Source organism: Pteronotus mesoamericanus, unplaced genomic scaffold (assembly GCF_021234165.1).
Source record: "Pteronotus mesoamericanus isolate MK-2021 breed Mesoamerican mustached bat unplaced genomic scaffold, CSHL_Meso_final contig_33, whole genome shotgun sequence".
In the NCBI taxonomy this organism is placed as follows: domain Eukaryota; kingdom Metazoa; phylum Chordata; class Mammalia; order Chiroptera; family Mormoopidae; genus Pteronotus; species Pteronotus mesoamericanus.
The window spans coordinates 10,068,766-10,093,914 of NW_026555135.1; the positions used below are offsets into that span (position 1 = coordinate 10,068,766).

Genomic DNA, 25,149 nt, shown 5'->3' on the forward strand with positions numbered 1-25,149 from the left:
CATCACAATGTCCAACACACAATAAAAGATTATGGGACAAGCAATGAAGCAAGGAAATGTATCATAAAACCAGGAAAAAAAAATGGACATACAGTATAAACATATTCTGGAATTTTAAAAGATATAAAATTAGATCATCACTGTCAAGGAGGAAATGAAGGTTATCAACTCTAATTATGGCAAGAGATACCATAATTAGAGTTGATACAATTTGTTGATCAACTCTAATTATAGAAGATAGAGTTGATATCTTCTTTGTAAGAAGAGAGAGAAGGGCAAATGATCTATCAATATAAATAAAAAATGTTAATATATTTCCAATCTTTGACTTAGTTATGCTATTTCTAGAATTCTATCTTGAAAGTTATCAAAACATCTAAAATTTTATTCTTAAAGATGTTCATTTATATTAGTTTATAAATTATAAATGAGTATAACATTTAATTACAATTCATAGTAGTGAAAAGTAAAAAAACACCAAATACCCATAAAGGAGGAATGCTTAATTATGACATAATAATTATTTAAAATAGTTATATAAAATTTTAAATAATGTTAAGCAAAAAAAATAATTACTGTATATATCTAATATGTACCCAACCATGGGAGAAAATGCACATATAGAAAAATGAATAGATGGAAATCTAAGAAAATATTAACAATGTGATCTTTGGGTATGGTGTGGGAATTCTGTATGTTTTTTATTTCCTTGCTTAACTTTATTTTTAGCATTTTCCAAGTTTTGTTTAATGAACATGTATTTATCATAATATAGTGCTAGTAATTAAAAAAAGAGTAAAAGAGGGATGTGCAAAGTTGAGGAGAAAACGAAGATAGTGTGTTTCGTTCTGTTTTGTTTTTCCCTTTCAGAATTGGAGGAACACACTGGAGGTCACTCTGACTGGACTAGGGTTTGACTTGACCATGTCTATCTAGTCTTTGTCGGGATCAGTTTCATGGCAGGATCTCTTCCCAGAGCCCTCGGGGGCAGCCGTTTCAGGAGGTACAGCAGTCATCCCAGTTCCCTTCTGTCCACGCACTGCACACATGCAATGCCTTCTATTCTTCTATGTTCCAGGTGACATTTGCAGTACTGAAACGTAAGCAACACTTCAAAGCATAAAGCTTAAAAAATGTAGAGTGAGAAAGAAATATTTGTCGGGACCAGATATAAGAGCTCAATTATCTAATAAATTAAAATTTTCCGGTCTGTCTACATAGACAGAAGGCTTCTATGCATTTTAAGGTGACAGTGGGAATGGAGATGGAAGTGGGTGAGTGGGGGAGTGTCATGGGGTGGAAGGAGGCAGAGAAGATAGATTTTACAGGGCTCCACTCAGAGGGACCAGGAGACCTGATAGTTGTCCGTAATGACAAGAAAGTAGAGTGAAAGTCTGTAACGGTCTAGAGGGTAGGCAAATTAAAGTTTCATGCACCTTCTTGTCTTTATCCTCCCAATACCTGGGACTCTCAAAACACAGGGGAAAAGCTATTTTATCTTTGGATTAACATGTGGTCCTAAGTCATCTTGAGATGCTTTAAACTTATGGCTTTGTTTCTGATCTCTCTTATTCTATGGGAAAAGATTCTTCAGTGGCATTTCAATCAATCTATGAGAACATACTGATGCCTATCAATAATCCTATGCAATTTTAAATGTTATCACAGTTACAAAGAAAGGATTCATTCTGCCTTCTTGGGGGCACACAGTCAGTTTGGAGAATACATTATACTCACTAAATAGAGAACAATATATAGCTGAATAGATGAAAACCATTAGGCAGAGAAAATTAAGTAAGATGCTTGGCTAAAAGGCTACTGATAGTATTTGAATCAATGGAGAGACTGTTGGAGGAAGAGAATTGTGCTATATCATGTCAAAAGGAGCCAAGTGTTTTTTTCCAGAGAAGAGAGAAGTGATACTTACGAGGCACACAGGAGCCAAATTTGTCAGGGAATTCAGATATCAAGTCGTCATTGATCCGATCCTTCATGGGGCCCAAGATAATCACCGGCCGAGTATAGTTTACTGCAGAGGGGAAAGGAAGATGCAGATGAGGAGAAAGACATGGAAGTGATTGCAAAATTGACCTTCAAGGGTGGTTCTTCAGGCCCAAATTGCCAAACAGTAAGAATTGCTGAGGGCATTACTTTATTGGATAAATTGCCCATACAGCCCTGCATGGGGAAATTGATGTTTAACATTCAGTGTGTTTAAAATTCAAATTGTTGGCTGTGGCTACTTTCTGGAATTTATTAACAGGAAAAAGCAAAAGCAGTGTCTGTCAATGAAAGGAAGCATTTGGAGGGCTTTTGCTTACTCTTAGGTTCTGCCTACACAATGTCAAAACAACTACTGAATTGAGTCGATTCAGTGGGAGAAAAAAGATCCCAAGCAGCTGTTCGGCCATTGTTTGGATAATGAATTTAAAAAATAATTGTTAGTAGTAATGACAACTTATGTTTTTATAATTTCTCTTCCTCAGCTCAAAATACTCTTTACGCACGGTGGGGTTTTCCCAATGCCTTTGCATGGTGGGGTGAGACGGAACTCCAAATTTCATTAGGTACAACACCGCCTCTGACGCTTGCATTTCCTCTGCAGTACAACAGCCATTAGCTCCTGTGTAAATGCCTCCAGGAAAAGGAAACGCAAGCTCTGGGCAGCCCACAGCTGACCTGTCTCTTAGGACAGGTCTGAGAGGAAGCCCCTCTCTGTACTGAGTGGTCTTCCCGGGAGATTTTACCTACTACTATAGGTGGGGCTCTTGAGGGACTTGGATGTGGTCCCACCCATCAAGGACCACTCATCTGGAAGGGCTACTGCCCACTCTCAGGAGCTGTCATGGCTCACAGTCTGCGGTGTTTGCTGGCAACAGGGCAAAGGAGAGAGCACGGGGTCTGGGGACTGCTGAGTATTAAGCAGAGTTTATTTTCCTTATTCATTTTTTCCCTCCTATAATGGTGTCATCAGTTGGGGCCTGGAAGTCAGGAACCAGAGCATGCTGGGAAACTTACTTTCCTGCCTTATGACAGGCTCATAAGAAAGAATGAAGTCTTCTTGCCCTCCTGAGAAGAGAAGAAGAAAAATTACAGTGGACTAACAATCAGTCATACACCACAGCTACCAGCCCTGCTCTGAAATGCAGTGAAAAGACACAGTTCAGGGTTAATTTTCCTTACTCTCTTCTTGAACCATTCCAAAAATCCCTCCACCCTCATAAAACTGTTTAGCACTATTATAGTGTCAGGTTATCTATGGTCCTACCTCTAGGGAATGAATGGAGGCTAGTTGTCTATAGTTCATCAGGGCAACGACCTATGAGACTGCCTTCTGTCTGGCACTGAGAAATGGAGCATCATGGCCTCTCCACCCAGTGTTACTTCTTGAAACAAAACAGTCTAGTTCAAGGAGTCTAGTCCATCTGATAGTTCGCTGCTACATTATCAGAATTTCTGGGCCTTTTATTTCATCTTTTATTTTATTTCCCAAAGAAGCACATTATTCAAAAGCAGGTGTCTGCTTGTTTCATTTATGATACAGAAACTTCATCAGCATCTGCTAAAAGACACTGAGGATTTTATTGTAATGTTAATTCATCTGGAAAATGCTGGGTCAATTCAAGAAGATAAAAACTTGAGGAGTCGCCTGAGTCACTGGTGATAATTGCCTTTAAATCTAGCTGTGAGACTTTGGGAAAAGAACCAAGAAAGACAATGTAGTAAAAGTGTCAGCCCCTCCAATAGCATTTGCTACAAGTTTTCTGATTCATGACGGGCCTCAAGTCAACAAAGGACCATGGAAAGTAAATTGGTTTCAGGCAGTTATTTTTTTCAGTCATCAATTGCACCCAGTTGATGACCCGGGCATGGCATTAGGCTGACTCAGCTGCAAATCCAGAAGGGTCTGCTCTTTCACTTGCTGTAGGCCTAAGACGGACTATCCTTTGGTGGGAAATAGTTTAGGGCTGTTGAAAAGAACTTTCTCTCTGTTATACTGTAAAGGAGGTGTGTGCTACAAAGTAGTTTTTCCTGAAACCAAAGGGCAAGGAATCTCCTTGCTTTACCTCCCCATCACCCCTGTCAGTCTGTCAGAGCCACATGTTCCTCCTTCAAAAGCCACAGCATCAGACCAGGTGTGTTCATTTCATAAAAGGAGCTAATATCACAGTTTGATACTAACAACAGATATGGGGACATTAGGCAGTATGTGGACAAAGCTGTGAAGTACAGATGGCTTCCCTGGAGACTGGGGAGTGGGGTTGCGTGGCGCTGTGTTACATTTACAAGCATGAAAAATGGCTCCTGGCCTAAGGCACCCTTCACCTCACCCTCAAGCAGGGCCCACTCTCCGAATGGCACCACTAGGCCAAGCTGCCTCCTAGAGGCATGGAGAGTGGGCCTCAAGTTCCTTCTAAATTGTATCTACTCCTAGCTTCCCCCAGAAGTCTTCGGGAGACATTGCCCCATCTGGGCAGGGATTTGATATGCGAAGAGTCAGATTCACATTTTTTTTTAATTCAGGAAAAATGAGGCATTTTAATAAATAAAACTACTGACATTTAGAGAGGCTAGGTAAAAAAAAAAAAAAAAAAAAAAAAAAGATTGATTGAGAGTAAAGCCTGAGATGTAGAGGTCACAGGAATTCAAGATAGGTATAAATGGTTGGGGAAAATATATAGCTTTAGTAGTAGTGGCCTGGCATTCTTAGTGCCCATGTTAGACTTTAATTTTACAGAGAAATCTAGGTGGAATGATTAATATGTGAATGGAGAATACTAACCACGGGATAATAAAAGTTTTAAAAACCAAGTAATCTTTAATGCCTCTCCACTAGGCTGGGAACTTCATAAAGGCAAGGACTGGGTTTCACTTACTCCTGTGTCCTTAGCATGTAATATAAAGAAAGATGTCAATGAATTTTCATCCTGATTTTAGTGGTATAAAACAGGATAGCAATGAGGCCAAAGGAGGGCTCTGCTTTGTGTTCCTGTCTATGTGCTTTCATTTTGGGAAGTGTGGTTTTAAGTGAACGTAACATGTTATGTTCCCACAGGAATCTCTTTCCAATGGTCTTGCAAATCATTCTGATGGAACGTTCTAAAGGCAAACCTTAAATAAGATAGTTGGTTTCAGAATGTATAATTTCTGATTCAGAAAACTAGGCCAAAGCAACATAGCTTTGATCGACTTTGCTACACAATCCTGTAGTTCTTTGTTTATCCATTGCTTTTTAGTTTACTTTCTAACTCGTACAAGACACTGCTTCTTGTCCAGAGCAGTGATACTGGCAGACTGCAATGGCAATATCCCTTATGTCAAGGCTCATTCCAATTCTAATGACCCTGTGACAATCAGATGCTATGTAAGGAAGTCTGCAGGGAAGCTATGGCAGCTGGTATCACAAAATAACTGAATTCGGCTCCGTGAACCAATTTTCACTTTCATGTTTGAGAATGAAAAGCCCTATGGGTAATGGAGACTAAGAGGAGGAGGGGAAAAAGTCACAGCAATGAAGGAAGGACAATCCAAGTGTGTAGGGCACTTTTCTGGGCCATAAAGGGCTTTCACACCCATTGGCTTCTCCTTTTCAAGGCCATTTCTTTTGAGGTACATACTCTGACAATAACTCCTTTTATAGGTGAAGAAGTGGAGGCCCAGAGATTATAATGAGGCCTGTTTTCTCAGATAGTAAGTCGTGGAGTCAAGATTTAAAACAACATGTTTTTTGACTCTTTGTTGGGAATATGACACTGTCTCAAAAAGACAAGAAACATCAGCTCTTAAAAGTAAAAATCAACTCTTTAAAAAATGCTGCTGTTATCTCCATAAAATAGTCATTCTTAGTAGGTTTCCTATTTTTTCCTTCCTGGGGTGTTGGCACTTGTAAATAACAGCTCACAAGAAGATACCAACTATTACTTGGTCTTGTTTTTGCAACTGGGCCGCTGAGAGTGGGAGAGCAGCTAGCTGTGTGCTGGCACCCGCAGCTGAAGGAACCTAGCGAGGCCTCTGGAACAATTCTCTTTGAAACACCTGGTTTTTGAACTGGAAGAACGTTGCAATAAGAGGGATTTGGAGTAAGATCTTGATACGCCCTCAAGATAGAGAAAAGCAAGTTGATGTTCTTTTGGAATTTTTGGTTAAGTAGAATAGAGAGAGGAGGGAAGTGAAGACTACGTAGATTTAATGTTCTAAATTTAGAGTTTAGTGCCTGCATTTGATGATTGCTAAGAATAAATTAGGTTCATAGAGCCATAGAAAGTTAGTGTTAAGAAAGGATTTCACGCTCATGTGGTTTATAGATGGCACACGATGCCACTCCGGCGTCCCATGTCCTTGACAGGCGTCACAAATGGGTTGTTGCTTGCATTACTGCTGAGCCTTAAGGTGGCCCTAATACTTTCAGAACAACTCTTCAGGCAGATACTACTAATCCGTCAGAGTTGGAATCTTGATTAAAATCTACTTCCCATCTCTATTCTAACCCAAACAACTCATTTTACATAGGAGAGGACAGAGGTTTGAGGACATTGAGTGATTTCTTTGAGATCACATAGTGAATCTCCACGGAATTGTTAGAAGATTAAATCAGTTTATATATATACAGGACCTTAACATCAGGCTTAGAACCAGGTTAATGTGGTGTAAATGTTGCAGCTTGTATTAATTTGATGGGGGGAGGGTGGTGAGGTTGTTGAAATGTATCAGGTAAAATGTGAATAAGCCCCGGTTACAAACTACAGGGAAGAGTAGAAATGTATGAGATTCAGAATTAAAGTGTCTTGGTTGGACCCGCAGCGCCACCGTATCAGTGAGGTGTGTCGCCTCTTGGAGATTCACCTTCCTCACCTGTAAAATGAAGTATTACTACATGATGTGTCTCATAGCTTTGTTACAGAAATCAAATGAGAAAATAGATGTGAAAAATTGCTTTACAAAGGCTGAACAACTAGAGGAAATATAAGGGCAGTACTTGAGGAGTGAAGAAAAGGGGAAGAACATGGGCATCATTTTGATTCTAGTGGACAAGTCTTGGGTCTCCTCCTTGGCCTTCAATTTCACTCAGATGATTTCTTCAAGATTCTAGTTTTGAAAAATCCCACTTAGCTGAGGAGCACTAATGGGTTAGAAGGATAATCGTCAGCTCCCCCAGATCCACAGTGACATAAAGAGCTTTACTGAGCTTTGAGGCAGGCAAGTCTTCAGCTGCAGAGATTTGCAGTCTTCGTTATACCTACATGGACTTCGCTGCATCCCACCACAAGGGCAATGGAAAGCTAAGCTATAAAACCACCACAAAAGCAAGCTAGCGCTGTACTACTTTGTTGGCAGACAGAAATCTGAAATTAGCCCATAATTAAGATAGTTTTGAGGTGGCATTTTTGCATAATTAGGCAATGTGCACTGTAATTAACTGCATTTTGGGTAGTGCTCAGTATAGTTGGATTTTGAAAAAAATAATTATTCCATAATGATTGAGATGGTGCAGCAAAGCTCTGAGCTATTTATTAGAACTTGAGGTTTGTTGAAGTGTGTGTGTACATATGTGAGTGTCTCAGGAAATGCATGAGGCTTTCAAGTAAAGTTGTTAAAATTCTAACTCCGGGATGCAGTGTGAAGGGTGCCCTCTGAAACTGTGAAACACATAGTCGCCTGGGTCTTTGTTTCTAAACACTGGCCATTTTTAAAAGCCATTTTGTCCCTAGAGTGGACTTGGAATGATTCTCAGGGTAAAAATAACACCTAGACATCAGTGAAAAAAGGGTCTTTTAAGTATTTGTTTACTCTTCTCTTTACAAAGCATAAAGCAGTCATAATTGTAGCAATAGCCAGGAATACAAGAGAAAATGCAGGCCATTTTGATTTCAAAATGATACTTTCTGGAAACAATGTCTGTCCCAAGCCTGCGTGCCTTTTTTCATGTTCCTGCCCTGACTTGCCTGGAAGGTTTCTTTCTCAACTTATCTAGCTAGTACGCACCTCATCTTTCCAAAGCTCAGCTCAAAGGCCACTTTCTCTTTGAAATAACCTCTGAAGTTCCCGCTTTTCTTGGGCTAGACTTTTACCCTAAAAACCGACACAGCTTTGTGCATTGTTTATTCATTGCTCTCTCTCTCTCTCTCTCTCGATGTGTGTGGAGTTTCAGTGTTGGTTGAGATTCATATTGGGTCCTATGATGTGTATAAATAGAGCATGACATGTAGTAGATGATGAATAAATAAATTAAAATTCCTCTGGAATTCCTCATGTTTCCATCCTAGAGAAAGAAATATTCCTCAAAGCCATGACAAAGGCTCTTCTCACTTGTGTTCATTTGTAAAGAAAGCAATCTGAGAGGCTGACCTTCTGTAACCTCAGATGATACCCAAACCAATATAGATTATTAGACTCCACATTTGCTGTAGCAATATCCTAAAGCCCAGTTCCAACTCTTCTCTTTTCTCATAGGTACTTCAAGCTGCTTCCAAGTGTTCCCTTTATTCACTGAATTAATACTTATGTGCATCTACTATTTGAGAATGAAAAGTATTATTTGATGGAGTCTTGGAGCATTACTACCAAAACTTGTCAAGCAGCTGAAAGCATTGGCCCAATTTTTATAAATTAATGATTCTAGGAAGAACATTCCCACCTCTGAAAGAGAAAAGAGGGGCCTCTAAAATACTCTTTAAAAAGATTTCCAGAGGAAAAGCCCGTTCTTATATATATTTTCCATGAAAAGGATTGAAAAAAACAAGGCTTGATGCTTCTCCTTTCTATACCTGTGCCTACAGGATAAAAGTATAACACTTAAAAATTGAAAACTGAACATCAAAAAAAAGTAGGGCCATGTGAAAAAGAAGAAAATTTTACCCTTTGCCACAGTGTGGATGGACCTGGAGAACATTATGCTAAGTGTAACAGCAAGTCAGAGAAAGAAATAGCGTATGATTTCACTCGTATGTGAAATCTAATGAACAAACTGGACTAACAAGCAAAATAGAGACAGACTCATAGAGGGAGAGCAGGCTGATGGCTAGTGGGTGGGGGGAGGTGAAAGGGAAGAGGGACTGAGCAAAAAGGAAAAAGGGCTCATGGGCATGGACAACAGTGTGGGGATTGTGGGGGGTGGTATAAGGAGATTAAATGGTAATGGAAAAAAATACAATAAAAATTAAATTAAAAAATAAAAGAAAAAAGTAAAAAAAAGAAGGAAAAAACGTAGAACCATGAAACTTTGACAAATAAGTGATGTATTTCCTTATTCTAAATTGAAGGGCCTTAGGTGTTGGGAAGGTCACTTCTTCTTGGCCTGGATTCTTTGTTTTAAAATCAAATGAGGAGCAGGGGGAGGCGAATGTTTCTCTCAGTCTGAATCATTGGAAGAATATAAAAATGGTAAGGACCAAATTGAGGATGAGAACTCTTTGATTCCTTCCTTCATAAGACTTCTCATTCTGTTGAGGAAGAAAATTAGGTGGTTCTAGAATTTGGTGGATCAAAGGCATCTCGTCACAATAGCTTTTATTTTATTCTGTGGTGAGTTTCATCTTCCTCCCCTGGGCCTGACCTCCTTCTCTCACCTTCCCTCTTTTGTGCTTTTTTCTGTTTGCCACCAATCCGATTCTCCAAAGCCTTTCTCAAAATTCAATGAAATTTGCCATATTCTAAGAACCCTTTGTGGCACTCTACCTTAAAAAAAGACATGGTTTTGTAAAGTACCATGCTGTAATGAGAAAAACAGAACCAACCAGCCAAAAGCTCTTCCAGTTTTCAATTAATACAATATTAAAGGGAAATAAGCCCAACCAATTTCTGTTTTGGTAGCTGTGGGTCATATGCACTTTTCTAATATCCTCAGCAACTGCGTTCTGAGTAACCCATTTTAGTAAGCAGTACAATAGGTATTATAGAAATTGTAAAAATCCCAGTTAATAATATGCACCTGTGTTAGTCACACAAACCCAGTGTGTAGGTGGTAAGAAACCACAAGAACAAGTCAAAAGGATGTGCTTGGTGAATATTTTTATACACTAAGCAAATGGCTTGAGGTGACCAAACAAACGCCAGAAATAATTTTTAAGTAGTTACCTACCTTTTCAGTTAAGCTTTCTGATCCAAGATTTGTTCACTTAAAAAAAAATGTGAGTTCCTTCAACATTAAAGGATGAAACTTTTTCATCACTTCCCAACCATCAAAAATATTAAGTTAGATATGTCATAGAATTAATCAAGAAGAGAAGGGATATAAAAGGTTCATGCTTCATTTAAAAGGAACGCCATCATTTATAAAGATTTCTCTTGTAAAGGGGAGCCAGGAACAGAAAAGGCAAAATTAGAAGGAAAATAAAACCATGACTTTTCAACCCTCCTACAGGGAATCTAAATTATTTTTTTGTGGAGGGACAGCAGAATGTCAAAATCCACCAGGCTGAACCCCCCGCCCCCCACCACCTTCTCTAGGAGAGAATCGCCTCATAGGCCAGCCAACTGAGGTTGGAACTGCTTGTGTAAACCACCAGCCCACCGATGGCCCTAGTGTCTTTTGTATCTTTTCACATCAAATGATTATTTCATTTCAAGCCATTTGCTTTGGATGAAGATGATAAAGGCCAGCAATTGAAAAACAACAGCAAAAGTCTGAAATGACCACCACAGGCAATGAGGCAATTGCAAAGGAAAGAACCACAAACCAAAGCAATAACTTACGGTAGCTACTTTCGCTATCGCTGGCATTAGAAGAAACATGTTCTGCAAGAACAGCACAGCAAATTAAAGAGATACCAAGCATTGGCGAGCAGCCAGAACTTAAAGGAATACACTCATGCAAGGCTACTAGAAATGTGAGCAAAAGGCAAGTAAAAGGCTGCAGAGGAGACGGCATTAAGAAAATGCAGATAAGAAAGATGAAAACTTTATCTCCATTTTACAGGAAGCTACTACTTGATTGCTGCATCTTCTTTTTAGAAAAAGTATCTTTAATTACAAAAAATGTATGATGTCCATCTACACACTTTTCTTTTTATAAATATTAGACCTATTCTAACAGGTCTGATTGTCCAGATTTGTGTTACTCAGGTCAGTGTGTGTCTCAGCAAGATGTAGTGACGCAAAATTCAGGGACTTCTTAACTGGCAGTTTTCTTGCAGGCTTTTTGTTTCTCAGTGTAGTCTTTAGGAATTTTGCAGGAATACTGCATTTCAAATTGCCAGTTGATCCCTGGAATCCCTTGAATTTTTTGATCCCTAGAATCCCTTGAATTTTATTTCTATCTAAGTATTTCCTAAACGAATTCTCAGGATGAAAAGGGATTGCTGGAGATGTTCCCTGTTTCAGTGAGCGAATGGAAAGTCTTGGAGGAAGAAATGAGTCACTGAAAAATGTATTATGATTTAGTGCGATATTTCCTTGTTTTTATTTTAAGATTTTTCTTTGGATAGTTATTAGGTTCTGGGAGAATAAAACAGGGAGGAGATAAGTGATCTGAAACCAGGCTGGTTCTGGCATGAAACGTATTTTTAATTCATGTTGAATGACTTGCTTGTACAGTGATATTTCATATTTTTTTAACCAAAATCACAGTTCAGCTCACATAACAGGGATGTATATGCCAGAATTGGAGCTTTTATTTCCCAAATCATATCCTTTCATCTGCACTATGTATTAAATTATAGAAGATAAGTTAATCAACTTATTGACTTCTTTGTATATCAGGTTAATTAAATGAATATGTGATTATATGATTTCTGAAGCTTATTAGCAATAACATTAGCTTTTTAAAAAGTGACAACTATTGCATACTTTTAGAAAAAGGGTAAGAATATATTATTCTCTAACAGTAAAAATGTGCATTAAAATGTATTTGATATTATAGATTTTTGTCAATCAAATGGATTAGTTTTATTTAGCTTTAATGAGGAATAACTGACAAAATTGTAATACCTTTATAGTGTACAATGTGATGGCTTAGTAAATATATAATCATTGTGAAAATATTCCTACAACTGAGTTATTTAACACATCTGGGGTGGACTAGTTTGAGCACGACGCAAATGAAACCCAAAGCGTGGGTTACATTCACACGAATCATTTCTCTTTCTACTGGTGTGTGACCAGGATGGCATCGCTAATTCAGGCACACGTTTTACCAATGCAGAGGGGCACCAGGGAAAGGACTAGGGGTGAGTCAGTGCAAATTTGTTTTCTGTTACTGAAAAAAAGTCAAGGCATACACCCAGCAATGGTTTATCTTAAAATACATTATTATTTTAAGTACTTTGAATTGGGAAGGCCAGGGTTTTTTGTTTGCTTTTGATTTTTACTTCTAAGATAATTTAGAATAAAGCTACACTATCTGGGGAGACATTTAAGATCACGCAGCATTTTATTTAACAAACAATCTCGCCTCCCATCCAGATATTGTATCATAGAATTTTTGTAGGTAAAAAAATTAAAAATGTGTTTCAGTCAAAGTTCAAATTATGTCTAACAATACCATTAATTGGCAAATAATGTTACCTAGTGAAATTCATTCAATTTCTTGAAGAGTAAGAAAACACTTGTACATTCTAGATTTAAAAGGGCATCACTCATATTTTTGACACTCTGATTGCAACTACTTTTTAGTGGTGTTCATTTGTTAGCAATACATTAAAATGCTTCCCTCTCCCCCCTCAACTGAAAGTGTAGAAACTCTGGTGGTACTTGATGGTATCGAGATAATGTTAAGAGTAATATATGAACTTAAGCCACTAATTCAAGAAAAATTTCATGATGTGTTCCATATAGAGACTCAAAGATAAAGTTTTCATCTTTAAGGAGATTAGCAGTTAACTCTTGATCAGCTTTTGTTTTCTATATACATGAAGCTAAAAAAAGTGCAAAGTAACAATTTGAAGGATGAAGGGTATCATTTTGCAAGATTATATAAACAGCTCATGAAAACAAAGCTCAGCTCAATGCTATTTTGTTTTGTAGGAATGAAATGAACAGCTTCTAAAAATATTTCCCATAGCTGTTAAATTAAAACAAAATAAACAAAAATTGAACATGTGATACAGTTGCAAAAGACTCAAAACTCTCTTCTTATTTTACTGGTTCCTACACAGTAGAGTTAGTATTAAAGAAAGAAAAATCATAGCATAGTATATTAATATACAAAATTATTTTTTATTGCTCAGTGCAATGAGACACAGACTAAAGGCATTAATAACTAGAAGATTTAAAGTTTAATATATTTCATTTCCCACTATAAAATGAAGACCTGATGATGTAATGCAGCTAATACATCACTAATAGAACAACACGTTAACACATATCTAAAACTTTATCATACAAACGTTTCAAGCAGGACCACTGCAAGTCAGGGAAAAAAAAATCAATCAAAGTTAATAACAAAGAATTAGTCATGGAAGATCAAATAGTTTAATATTTACATTTTGAGAATGCATGTTCCTTTTGTCTATAAAATAGCTCCTTTATTAACAGCAAAGTGCAACCCAATTATGAAATTTGGCAAAGTCTGGGTGAAAAGGGCATGAGAAAGGACATACAGTACATTTCTGCTTTCTTGTTCTAGAACATTCAGCTTTGCCCTTTCATTCAACATGGCTCCTTGCTCTTGGGGAGGTATTAGGCTGCAGAGCAAGTGATGCCAGTAGTTGGCATCAGGACCATGTTGGTCATATCACACGGTTAGAAAGGGAAGGTGTGATTCGCAACAGAAGTTACAGTGCCTGACACACTTGGCTTTTAAATGCTGACATGCAGAACAAAACGGTTGAAAGTTACTTTGTAGGAGCATTCACAGCTAGGTAACAAATAAAACTCGTATCTTGTGCATGCTAGGAGTGGAAGGCCCTCAAGAAAAGGAACAAAAGCCAAACTCAAAAGGAAGGGAAAAGAAAAGAAAAGTTACAGTGACCATTCCTGGGAACTTACTCAGAGTCTTTGTTCCATAACCGTCGTCACCTAATCCGGGGATGTCCTGCATGGAAGTCCCCAGAGAGAGCAATGAGAGAGGAAGAACAGCCGCGGAAGAGGAAGGAAGAAGTCAGTGGAGTTGAAATGAATACTACCATGACAGACCGGGTTGCCTAAGCAATCTGGATCCTAATCTCTCTTATTTTGAAACAGCTTTCACCCCAAACTCCCTGGGCTGAGATTCAAGAATTTGTAAAGTAGCTCGAAAGGTTCAGCAGAAGATTGTTACAAGGAAGAGAAAGATTCAGCAGCTGCCATTTTTGCCCGTAGTCCACATTGCCACAGAAATGTAGAACTTAGAGCAACGGTTCACTCCAAGTTCCATGGCCAGCTCTTAGATTTAGTATCCACCAATACAAGCTCACTGCTCAGTACGAGCTTAATATTTGTTGGCTGTGAAAGAGTGAACAAATGTTAGTTATCAATATAGGGAATTAAATCACGTCCAATTAGCTGGCATTCCAAAAAGTATATGTAGCAATGGAATCCAATATTTCTGTCCAGAATAGAATTTGTCTCAAGCCCCAGAGAGTTGCGAGATAGAAAAGGCAAACTAGACCCAGTCCTGGTCACAGATAAATGCCCTTTGGAAGCAAAGTCCCAGCTTCCTCAAGTCCTTCTCCAATGCCTTCTGCACAGGAGAGCCACACCAAGGGAAGGATCCAGACTGCAGCCAAACACTGGTCACAGTAGTAAGCCCTGACCTGCCTGCCTGCCGTGTTTGTTTGCCTGCGCGTGTGGCGTGGGGGAGCCTACGTCATGCGTGTTGCAGTGAAGGATCGTTTCTCTTGTGTTGCATGTGACATTCTCTTTGAAAATCTACTTACGTTCAGGATCACTGGTTTCCTGCTCACTCTGCTCCTTGTTCTTGTAGAATGGGAATTTTCGTGAAAAGATGAAGCTCTTTTTACGCTTGTCATTGAATGACTGTGAAGGAGAAAAGGCATGGGGCAAAAACAGGGGACGTCTAATTGTTGTCACACTCATGCTGACAAAACAACTAGTTTGTAAAAGCAGAGAGAGCTGTAGTGACGCAAGTGGATAGTTTAAAGAGGTGCCAGAGGGTCCCTCGAGGCAGGATTTAATTTCAAAGAGTGCAAATTCTCAATGATGACACCTTGGAAAAATTGTATCTGAATTAAAAAACTGATTGTAGATAAATGATGATAGAGAAAAAGAATATTGAACTGGAAGCAGATGACCTAGCAGGGGTGTCCAACTCTCGGGCCACGGGCTGCATGTGGCCCAGGATGGCTACGAATGCAGCTTAACACAAAATCATAAATGTATTTAAAACCTTTTCTTTGCTCACCAGTTTTCGTTAGTGTTTGTGCATTTAATGTGTGACCCAAGACAACTCTTTGTCTTCCAGTGTGGCCCAGAGATGCCAAAAGGTTGGACACCCCTGATAGAGTCTCTCTCTGAGTATGTCCTAGAGTCCATGGATTGCTAGTTAATCACCTTAGCCAAGTAACTGAGTCTCTCTGAACATCAGTATCTTCATCTACATGAAGAAAATGATAGAGGCTCTTAAGCTGTGGCAGTTGAAACGTAAAGTGCTATACAAATGTCATCTTTATCATCATTATTATCATCAGGTAGAAAAGGTTTTACTAGGACACTAGATATATCAGGGTCTAGATGTCATTTTAAATTACTTGAATTTGAGTTACTTAAACTTAGATTTAATTAAAACTACACAGAAAAGTATGTATTTATGATACATGATAATTATAGCTGTTTCACACACAGATAAATAATGATAGTATAATATTTTCATTCATAAGTGATTTGAAAGATAATTAAGCCTCAACCCTTCATTTGTAGACAAGGGACCAGAGGCACAGAGAGGTTGAGTCAATATCACAGAGCTGGCCAGTGACACAATCTGTTGCAATTGTTGCTAAAGAGGCATTATCTTAATATTCACTCAAGGAACAGAGATATAACAGCTAATTATACTGTGATATGATTAAAAAAATCATGGAAGGATTGTCCTTAAAAGTGTAAACCACTTCATTAGCTTAAATGAAGCTAGATTTAAAATAATACATATATACATGATATAATGCATATATTAGAATTTATTCATTCAAGTGAATATAAGATGCATGCCTAGAAGACCCCTTGAAAGGTTTTCATTTATTCTCACTGTTGTTGTTATGTAAATGCTTTCTGGAGTTCTTCTTTGGGAAATGTGTTCACAGTCATTTTATATGCTATAAATCATGCAAGTCTTAGTAATTTCATGTTCACTCGTCATTTAAAAAATATGTTTTGCCAGTTCCATTTTCATCCGTGTTTAACTGATTTGGCTCTGAGGGTTAACCTCTCAGGAACAAGATATGTTACCACATAGGTATTGCAATGAATGTAATAGACTCTGAAGGTAATTCGACAAGGGGTATTCTAAGACAGCTTCATCAATGGCACCTGGTAGGAATCAATGTCGAGCCAGCAAGGAGACTGCTTGGAAGAAAAGCACTAGTTTGTATGTTTGTATTTTGGCACATATATCTGCATCAGTTATGGGCCCTTACAGATTTGAAGCTTGAGAAGATAGTGTAAATAACCTATTTTCTTTGCGTATTCGTGCACTCCTAAATCAACACTCTCTTTGGTCATCGTGTTTGTTTAGGAACCATCACAGCACTGAAATGTTGGTGCTGTAACTTACTGATTCCTTACTCTTTCAGTTACTAGAAACTTTCACCAAAGTCAGGGGAACTTAATTTTATGTCTCATTAAAGTAGGCTTTAAGAAAAACATTAAATCAAATATTTAATAATTTTTTTTGAAATTACGGGAGATATTTAAGAACTAGAAACACATTCCCAGGGGGAAAAAGAAGTATCACTTCAGAATTTATTACTCTGCTGACAGCACTTATGTTCATTAGAGTTTTATTATAACTTTTAATTGAGAATTGGTGTCCAAAGACAAGGCTGAGAACCACCCCAATTTTTTCACTTAAAAAATGTCTGCAAGACATTTAATGGAACACTCTTAAAGGAACATTAAATATTCTTGCATCACTCCAGTTTCATGCCACTTTTACATTTCAAGCATATTTAAACTTCAGTAACTGAAAATGAAAGAAAAAAATATCATGTAAGAATTAATGACACGTGACATTGCAAGATGTTAGACATTTAACTTCAACATTACAGATGGCTTGTCATGCAAAAAAAATTTACAAAATTTCATGCAAATACAAAACAATGCCAAGATGAGTAAAGCCTGGGGTTAAAGTGTGGACACAGATGGACAACGTGGAGGCCTTCGAGAGACAAAATGGGGCCACGTGCAAAGGACATATCTAAACTGTCTCACAGGGTCAAAGGAAAATGAAAATGTGTTGCTTGTGATTAAGTCTTTTATCTTTTCAAAGCAGAGACTGTAACGTGTTAACATTTCCCAAGTATGAAAATGCTGTGTATCATGAGTCATCTGATTGGGACATAATATTTAACACTGCATTTGTAAGAGAACAGAAAATATATAATAATTCCTCAAAAAATAAAATCATCTAACAATACCCAAAGCCACTTGGTATTGGAGTTAAAGAAAAGGTAATGAATAATTGGTGGTTACATTTATGGACACAAGACCAAATCACAACTTTAGTTCACACTCACTGGTTCAAAAGTCACGCAGTTAGGGTCTTAGTTAAACATTTCAACTGTAAGAGTTTATGTGTGGTTTATGGTGCTCTAACGCTACTCTATTTTTTATTGGATGAGTTTAATACCATTATATAAGCTCTTTTGTTTCTGTTAAGTTTTCTCCTGATTTAGAAAAGGAAAATCTATTATACCAGTGTTAGGTGAGAATAATAAACTGGCACTTTTACTATTTATAGAACACATGGCTCTAAAGCACTGACGTCTGGTTTACAGCTCTATTAATCCCACTTGATCAAAGTCATTTGTCTCCCCTCTCTACTTTACAGTATTTTAAATCCCCAGCCATTGCTTTCAGGGCAGGAAACTCCTCAGAAAAGAGATCTTAAAAATACTAATCTCATGTGGCAAGTGGCCAGTTGGCATATCTAAAAATTCCATTTTGGAATTGGAGATGAATTATTGAGTTCTTATGAACAGAAGTAATGAAACAACAACTAATGTTATTGAGCAATTATTATGTACCAGGGCTGTTTCTAAAACTGTACATATGCTAACTTCCATACCAACTTTGCGAGGTTGGTATCTTTATTATTTGCATTTTACAGATGAGGAAACTGAAGTTTACAAACTTGTTATTTGCCCGCAGTCACACCTTTGGTGAACAGCGAAGGCAAGATCTGAATTTGCAAATATTTCTGGATACAAATATTGCTGTTCTCATGAGCAAGACAAGTTTCCATAACCAGAGCCCGTTTCCAGTTTATATTTAAAATTATTAGCATTTGACTCTCTCAAGTGACACTATAATCTGTCACTATTCCTGCAGCTTCACTGCTGGGGGTAATTATTTTTTTAAGCCATCAGATGCTATTGGCTTCAATAATATTTTTGTGGGTTACCCTGCTACAATTTTTGGAAACCCATTTATGTTTTTGAGCTCTATCCTTTTGTTTGTATTCTTATCATAATATAAAAAAGTAAAATAAAAAGTATTTCAATGGGATAGGCTAAGAACAGGGCTGAGGGCAGGGGATTCAGGCAGTGGGAAGCGACAACTATGGTGTTAGTTTTAGGGAACATAAACGTGTTTGAAAATTAGGTTGTGGTGATACTAAAATCAATACATTGCACACTTTAAGTGGGTGAATTGTATACTGTATGAATTATATCTCAATAAGGCCATTTAAAAAATCCCCTCTCCCAAACTCCATACTGTGGGATGAAAGGAAAACACGTACAGCATGTTTTCAATTTTATTTGGTGTAAATATTTTTTATCTTTAATTGAATTAAAGGAAACCATCTTCCCCAACCCTTGCAATCAACCAGATACACATGCCTTGTTTATCTAATTCTGTTGGATCTCCATTAAATGAATACCTTTCATGTTGTGACAGACATTAGCACCCATGCCAAGAGTCAGTATATTATCACTGTCATCCAGAAGTTTCTGAATTGTTAGGTTAGCAATTTTCAACCTTTTTCACCTCATGGCACACATAAACTAATTACTAAAATTCTGTGGCACACCAAAAAATACACTGTTTTTTTTGCCAATATGACCAAAAAATGGTAATAACTTTGATTTACTCACATGGAACAGCTACTGTTGTATTGGCTGTTGTCATTTTTTTATTTGACAACCGGAGGGAAAAAGAAGTCAGTGCTCCTGACTAAATAGTCAGGTATTGCATGTGTAAACATTTCTTGTAGCGTGTCAGTGTGCCTCTTGCGGCGGCGTGCCGGTTGAAAATTGTGTCAAATGGCTTACAATTGCTGGGCCTGACCCAAAGATGTAATGGCATTGGTGAACTGGCTTAAGATAAAATACACACTCACAAAGAACAAAAGGAAACAAAACAAAAAAACTCATATTCTACTTCTCCCACTTGAATCCCATGTTCTTAAGACATTTGAGTGAATCTTGACATTTTTTTTATCCTTCCCATCCAGAAAACTTTGTAACTATTGGTATGTTTCAGATTTCTTCTCATCTTCCTGTTCTAATTTTTCAAGTTGCCAATGTGTCATAGTTCTGAAATGTCACCTTTATGATATGAATGGTCTCTGGGCACAATTTACATTTAAATTTATATTGAGCTCAGATACACTTTATTTTGTAGCCTTCTTATCTTTTATAAATACTTCTTTCCTCTTAATTCATTCTTCTCTCCTCTCATCTAAAATAATTGTTCCCTCTGGCAAATTGTTACTATGAATTTGGGACACTGCTTTATGTTATACATATCTTGTTTTATACAGAAAAAGGAGAATTTTAAAGTAAGAGAAGTTCAAGAACAAGTATAAACAAGACAAAAAGATTAAGGGAAAAACAAGAACTGGCTTGTGATATATCTGTTCCAAGAAATGTGTCTCTACAAATGTGTGTATATACATGTGTAGTGTCTGTAACACTGTCCAATTCAAAAAGGGTTTCTTTTTCATCTTAAGAATTAATGGATCTAGGCATTGAGCATCAAGAGCTGGTAATATTACACACACAAAAAGACAATCAGATAATATATGCTACTTGATGGGAGAACAAAATATTACTATAGAGTAGTCATCTAAACCTCTACTTGTACACAAAAAGAAAAAAGAAAACAACAAATATTTCTCTTCGCAATGAATCTGCTTCTAATCAAAACTTTAGATGTAACTAATAATTAACAGAAATAAAGAAGATCGAGAAACATAGTAAATTATACTATAAAGAAAATCTGCAGCAAACTCCACAAGACAAATGGCCTGGTTTCTTAAATATAAAAATTAAAGAAAACAATAAAAAAATGGAGAGAAAATGTATAGATCAGAAGAGACTTAAGATAGATCAACCTACTGCAATAGACTTCATTTCTGGCTCAAACAAATTATAAAACAAAACAAAGCAACAAAAAAGCATTTATGATATTTAGGAGTCAATTTGGGACCTGAAAAAAAAGACTGGATATTTGGTAATCCAGTAACAGTTAATTATTAATGTGTGATAATGGCATTGTGGTCATGTCATGTTGAAATATTTATAGTTGAAATGATCTGACACATTGACTTTGCTTCAAAAAAAAAAAAAAACATGGGAAGAACTCTGACTATTTACTCTCAGAATATATTCTAAAGACAGAATTGCAAACAAATCTTAAACTTTATCTACCTGGTTTATTACTAGTTGAATTCTGAAATCAATTGGTGTGTGAGTAATGAGCAAATGAGAAAATACAAGGATGTTGCCGAGAAACAGGGCTGTCATTGTGAGAGAACGGTGAGGTATAAATGGGAAATAGGGGAAGGAGAGGGATAATCTTATGTAAATAGTAATTAGAAGCATCTAATATAAACTTCCGATTTGCTTAAAAAGTTTATTTCCTTTCTGTTCATTAAAGAAGCCTAGATGTAATGATACCACAGTAACAAAAAGCACACCCGGTGCTCAGATTTTGTCTTCTAAATACCACTTTCCACAAAAAGAAACCAGTGTGTTTTGGAGAAATGCTTAATTCCAAGAGCAGTGAAAGTATATGATAAGGCTGAAAAAATTTTGTTAGACTGGAAAATAAGAAGTACTAAACACAAACATAAAATAATTGAAAATTTAAAAATCTAAAACTAATGGTGACATGTCAAAAAGGACACCAAGTCTAGCTAAAAGCAGTCACACTAGCCAAACCTAGATAATTTGAATATTCAGATAAATATGACCGTAATGGAGTATAACATATTGAATTAAAAAAGAAATTCATGAGTCAAGGCAGATTATCATAAATAGCTAAATTAGGTAATTAAAAATGGGAAGCAAATGAAAACTCATCAACATAGTAGAATGCCAAATAATAACTAGAGAAGGAATAATAAAGTCAGGAAATCACTGTTTTCAATGATCATAATAATAATCCAGGCAAGAATCATCAATGGTTGCTAAAACTATTGATTGAAAGTTTGTTGGAGAACAGGACATTTATCTCCCCACAGGTTATTTAATTATTAAAATGGTGGGTAAATTTGCCTTTAGTGGAGCAATCTGGCAGATCAGTTTGACCACCTTAACTAAGAGATCAAATTTAGCATCACCAAATAGTGGGGTACCTCGACACTATGTGCCTCCTGATGGCAAGTACTGAGAAGTACACAATACTACTTATGTAGTATTACTACCAAAAATGTATTAGTTGCAGCTAACCATGAAGAAATAATCAGACAAATTAAAATTAAGAGACCATTATTAAAATATCTCAATGTCATGAGAAATATAAAAAGCTAAGGAGCCATTATAGATTAAAAGAGGTTAAGGAAACAGGACAAACAAAATGTAATGTGTGGTCCTGGGTTGACTTCTGGGTTAGAGCAAAAGAGTCATAATTTCTAGAACTTCCTTTCAAAGTAAATCAGGGTATGAGTGCACACACACACACACACAAATCTCCCTTCACATATTCTTATACATATGAGAATATACAAAACAAGACTGAACATGAGGTACCAGAGGTTCATAATTCTATTTTCTAAATTTTTATATGTTTGAAATTTTTTCATAATAGGGAACTTTGACTCAATTTATATCACACACTAAAGTTTTCTAGAGATAGATTGCAGGCCTAAATGTAAAAGCTCAAAATATAAAATTTCTAGAAGAAAACACAGAATATATATCCAAGGCAAAGATTCCTTGGATAGAACATAAAGCCGCAAACAATAATTTTTTAAAATTATTGGTAAAATTGGATTCAATAAAAATAAAAAACTTTGCTCTTCAAAAAAGGCCATCAGGAAAATGAAAAGGCAAGCCACAAACTGAGAAAAAATATTTATAATACATGTGACAAAGGATTTTTATTCAGAGTATTTAAAAACTCTTAAAACTGAACAATTAAAAAAATCCAATAAAATGGGCAAAAACTTAAACATAACATAAGATATGTATATGGCCAATAAACATGTGAGAAACATCATTAGTCATCAAAGAAATGCAATTAAAGCCAATGCAAGATATCATTTCATATCCACGAGAGTGGATAAAATGAAAAGTACTGACAATATCAGGTGTTGGTAAGGATGTGAAGCAATGGCAAGTCTCATATAAACTCTTGGTGTGAATGCAATAGCCAGTTTTACAAATATTATAGTTTAGCAGTTTCTTATAATGTTAATCCTACAGCTAACCTATGACCAAGAAATTCAGCCCTGGATATTTACTGAAGAGAAAAACATATATCCACAAAAAGGTGTATGAAGAATAGTCATAATTATTCTGAACTGGAAACTACTCTAATGTCCGTCCACAGGTAAATGGATAAACTCTGGAATATTGATACGGTGAAAAACTACTCAGCAATAACAAGAACTGAATTACTGATAGAAGCATCAACATGGATGAATCTGGAAAGTACAGGGTCTGGCAGAGGTAATGGCATTGAGTGTGGTTGGTAGGGTACGTGAAGATGAATTTCTCATATGAGATGGACAGCAATTTGAACATTTCACCTAAAGTGTCATATGGTGTGCTTCAGTATGATACTGTTATGTTGCAGAATTACATACTTACGGTTTTGTAATAAAAGATTTTTATGTAATAAAAAAGGGTCATTATTTGTGCTGGATCCTGTATTATGCTCAGTGATAGAAGGTGGACTTAAAAGAGCATTTATGTATGATTCCACTTACAAGAAGTTCTGGAACAGAAAGAACTAAGCTATGATGATGAAAATCAAATCAGTGACTGAGGAGGTGAGAACTAAGTCATCCATCTTCATCATGGTTAGAACCATGCCACCTCCCAAAAATGTATTTCTAGCCTAGGGTATTCCCTAAACGTATATAGGCATATCTACCATGTCTTTACTTGGGTGGCAGTTATAGAAACCCTTTCCCCTTTGTCCACGTTGTCGACACTGACACCCCTTTAAGAGTATGCTCAGGTGTTCTACCTAAGGCTGTCACCGTGCATACCATTCATTTTTACATATTTCTTTCCTACCACATTTTGATCTCAGAGCAGATACCACATCACTTTCATTTCTGTGTCTCGGTAGATATCAAATAATTATGCACCAAATAAATGCGTGAACCAAAGCGTTGAGTGAGGATTTCTATTGGAAATATCAGGAGAAACTTAGAAAAAAGAGAAAAGGAAAAAGAAGAAGGGTAGGGAAGGAATAATGAACATCTGTAGAAAAGAGGGGAAGAATAATGGAAGAATAAGAACCATAGCCAAATGAGCAATATTTTTAAATTGCATTCTTCTGCAGTTATTATCTCTTAGAATTTGTTTTTCTCATGAATTTTATAATTCTGTGCTCAATGACCTGATTTAGTTTTGGTTGCCATTTATTGCTAGTAATAAAAATGTTGTGGCTCAGCTATTTGCTGTACGTATTGTATTTTTCCATAGTATCACATTTTCAGCTCTAAGGTCCATAATTGAATAATAGGAAAGTTTAAAAGATTTTAATAGTATTTATAACTTCAAAGAAATCTACCATTTAATTTTCCTTTTCTAACTTTTCCCCCTAATGTTTATTTCTTTTCTTAACCAAAAAGATTAGTTTGTTAAAAATATTTTTTCCATTAACAAATGAAGCATGTCTCTTTTCAGGCAAATTAGAAATAAACAGAAGAAAATCCTATTATTGAGAAAAAAATAACCTTTAGTAATATTGTTTAATGTGTTTTAAAAATTTTATTCTGTTTAAATTTAGTTGTGTTATAAGGTCTATAGAATTTAAAATTCTGAGTCGTTTTTATTTACTATTATAACACATAACAAAGTATCATGGGAAAGAGCTTTGGAATGGAGATATATGAGCTCAGAAATATCATTTAATCTTTAAGCCTCAGTTGTGAGTATTTAAATGTGATGATGCACAAAAAGCCCTTATCATAGTGCCTGACACTTAGTAAAGCTTAATAAAAAGGAGTCAATTTTAATGGTAACAGGAACACTTTCCCAGTTACCTGGGACTATTAGAGAGTCTTTGGAAGCATCAGCTTTAACAAATGCATAATAATGGAATGGAATTAGCAATTAATAACAAAAAGAAATTTTGGAAATCCCCAAATATGTGAAATTAAAAATAAAACACTCTGGAAATGAACCAATGGATCAAAAAAGAAATTGTAAGGGAAACTGTAAATACTTTTAGATGAATGAGAATAAAGACACAAGGTATCAAAACTTATGAGATGCATCTAAAACAGTACTTAGAGGGAAATGTATAGGTGTAAAATGCCTACATCAGAAAAATTCTCAAATCAATAATCTAACCTTCCACCTGAAGACCAGGTAGAAGGTCTACTGGAAAAAAGCAGACCAAAATAAACCTACAGTAAACAATAAAAGGCAATAATAAAGATGAGAACAGAAATTATTAAACTAGAGAAGAAAAAAACAGAAAAATCAAAGCTGGTTCTTTGCAAAGATTATTAAAATTGGTAAGCTATTAGCTAGACTGACTAAGAGAGAAAAAGGAAAGACTCATTACTAAAATTAGAAATAAAAGAGGAGATATTATTACTGATTTTATTGAACCAAAAGAACTTTAGGGAATACTATAAAACTTATAATTTAT

General features: G+C 36.4%; 1 protein-coding gene across 7 annotated transcripts in view; it reads right to left on the reverse strand.

Moving 5' to 3' along the window:
- DLG2 (discs large MAGUK scaffold protein 2) overlaps positions 1-25,149 on the reverse strand; it is an 839,012-nt gene that overhangs the window by 13,449 nt on the left and 800,414 nt on the right. For 5 of the 7 annotated variants that reach the window (XM_054576362.1, XM_054576359.1, XM_054576357.1 and 2 more), the window contains 3 exons: positions 13,924-13,969; positions 3,019-3,069; positions 1,928-2,029 (listed from right to left, as the gene is read on the reverse strand). In XM_054576362.1, the coding sequence (XP_054432337.1) occupies positions 1,928-2,029; positions 3,019-3,069; positions 13,924-13,969 (199 nt within the window). Of the gene's footprint in view, positions 1-1,927; positions 2,030-3,018; positions 3,070-13,923; positions 13,970-14,792; positions 14,893-25,149 lie in introns of all 7 variants that reach the window. The other 2 variants (XM_054576358.1, XM_054576356.1) reach the window with 1 other exon arrangement.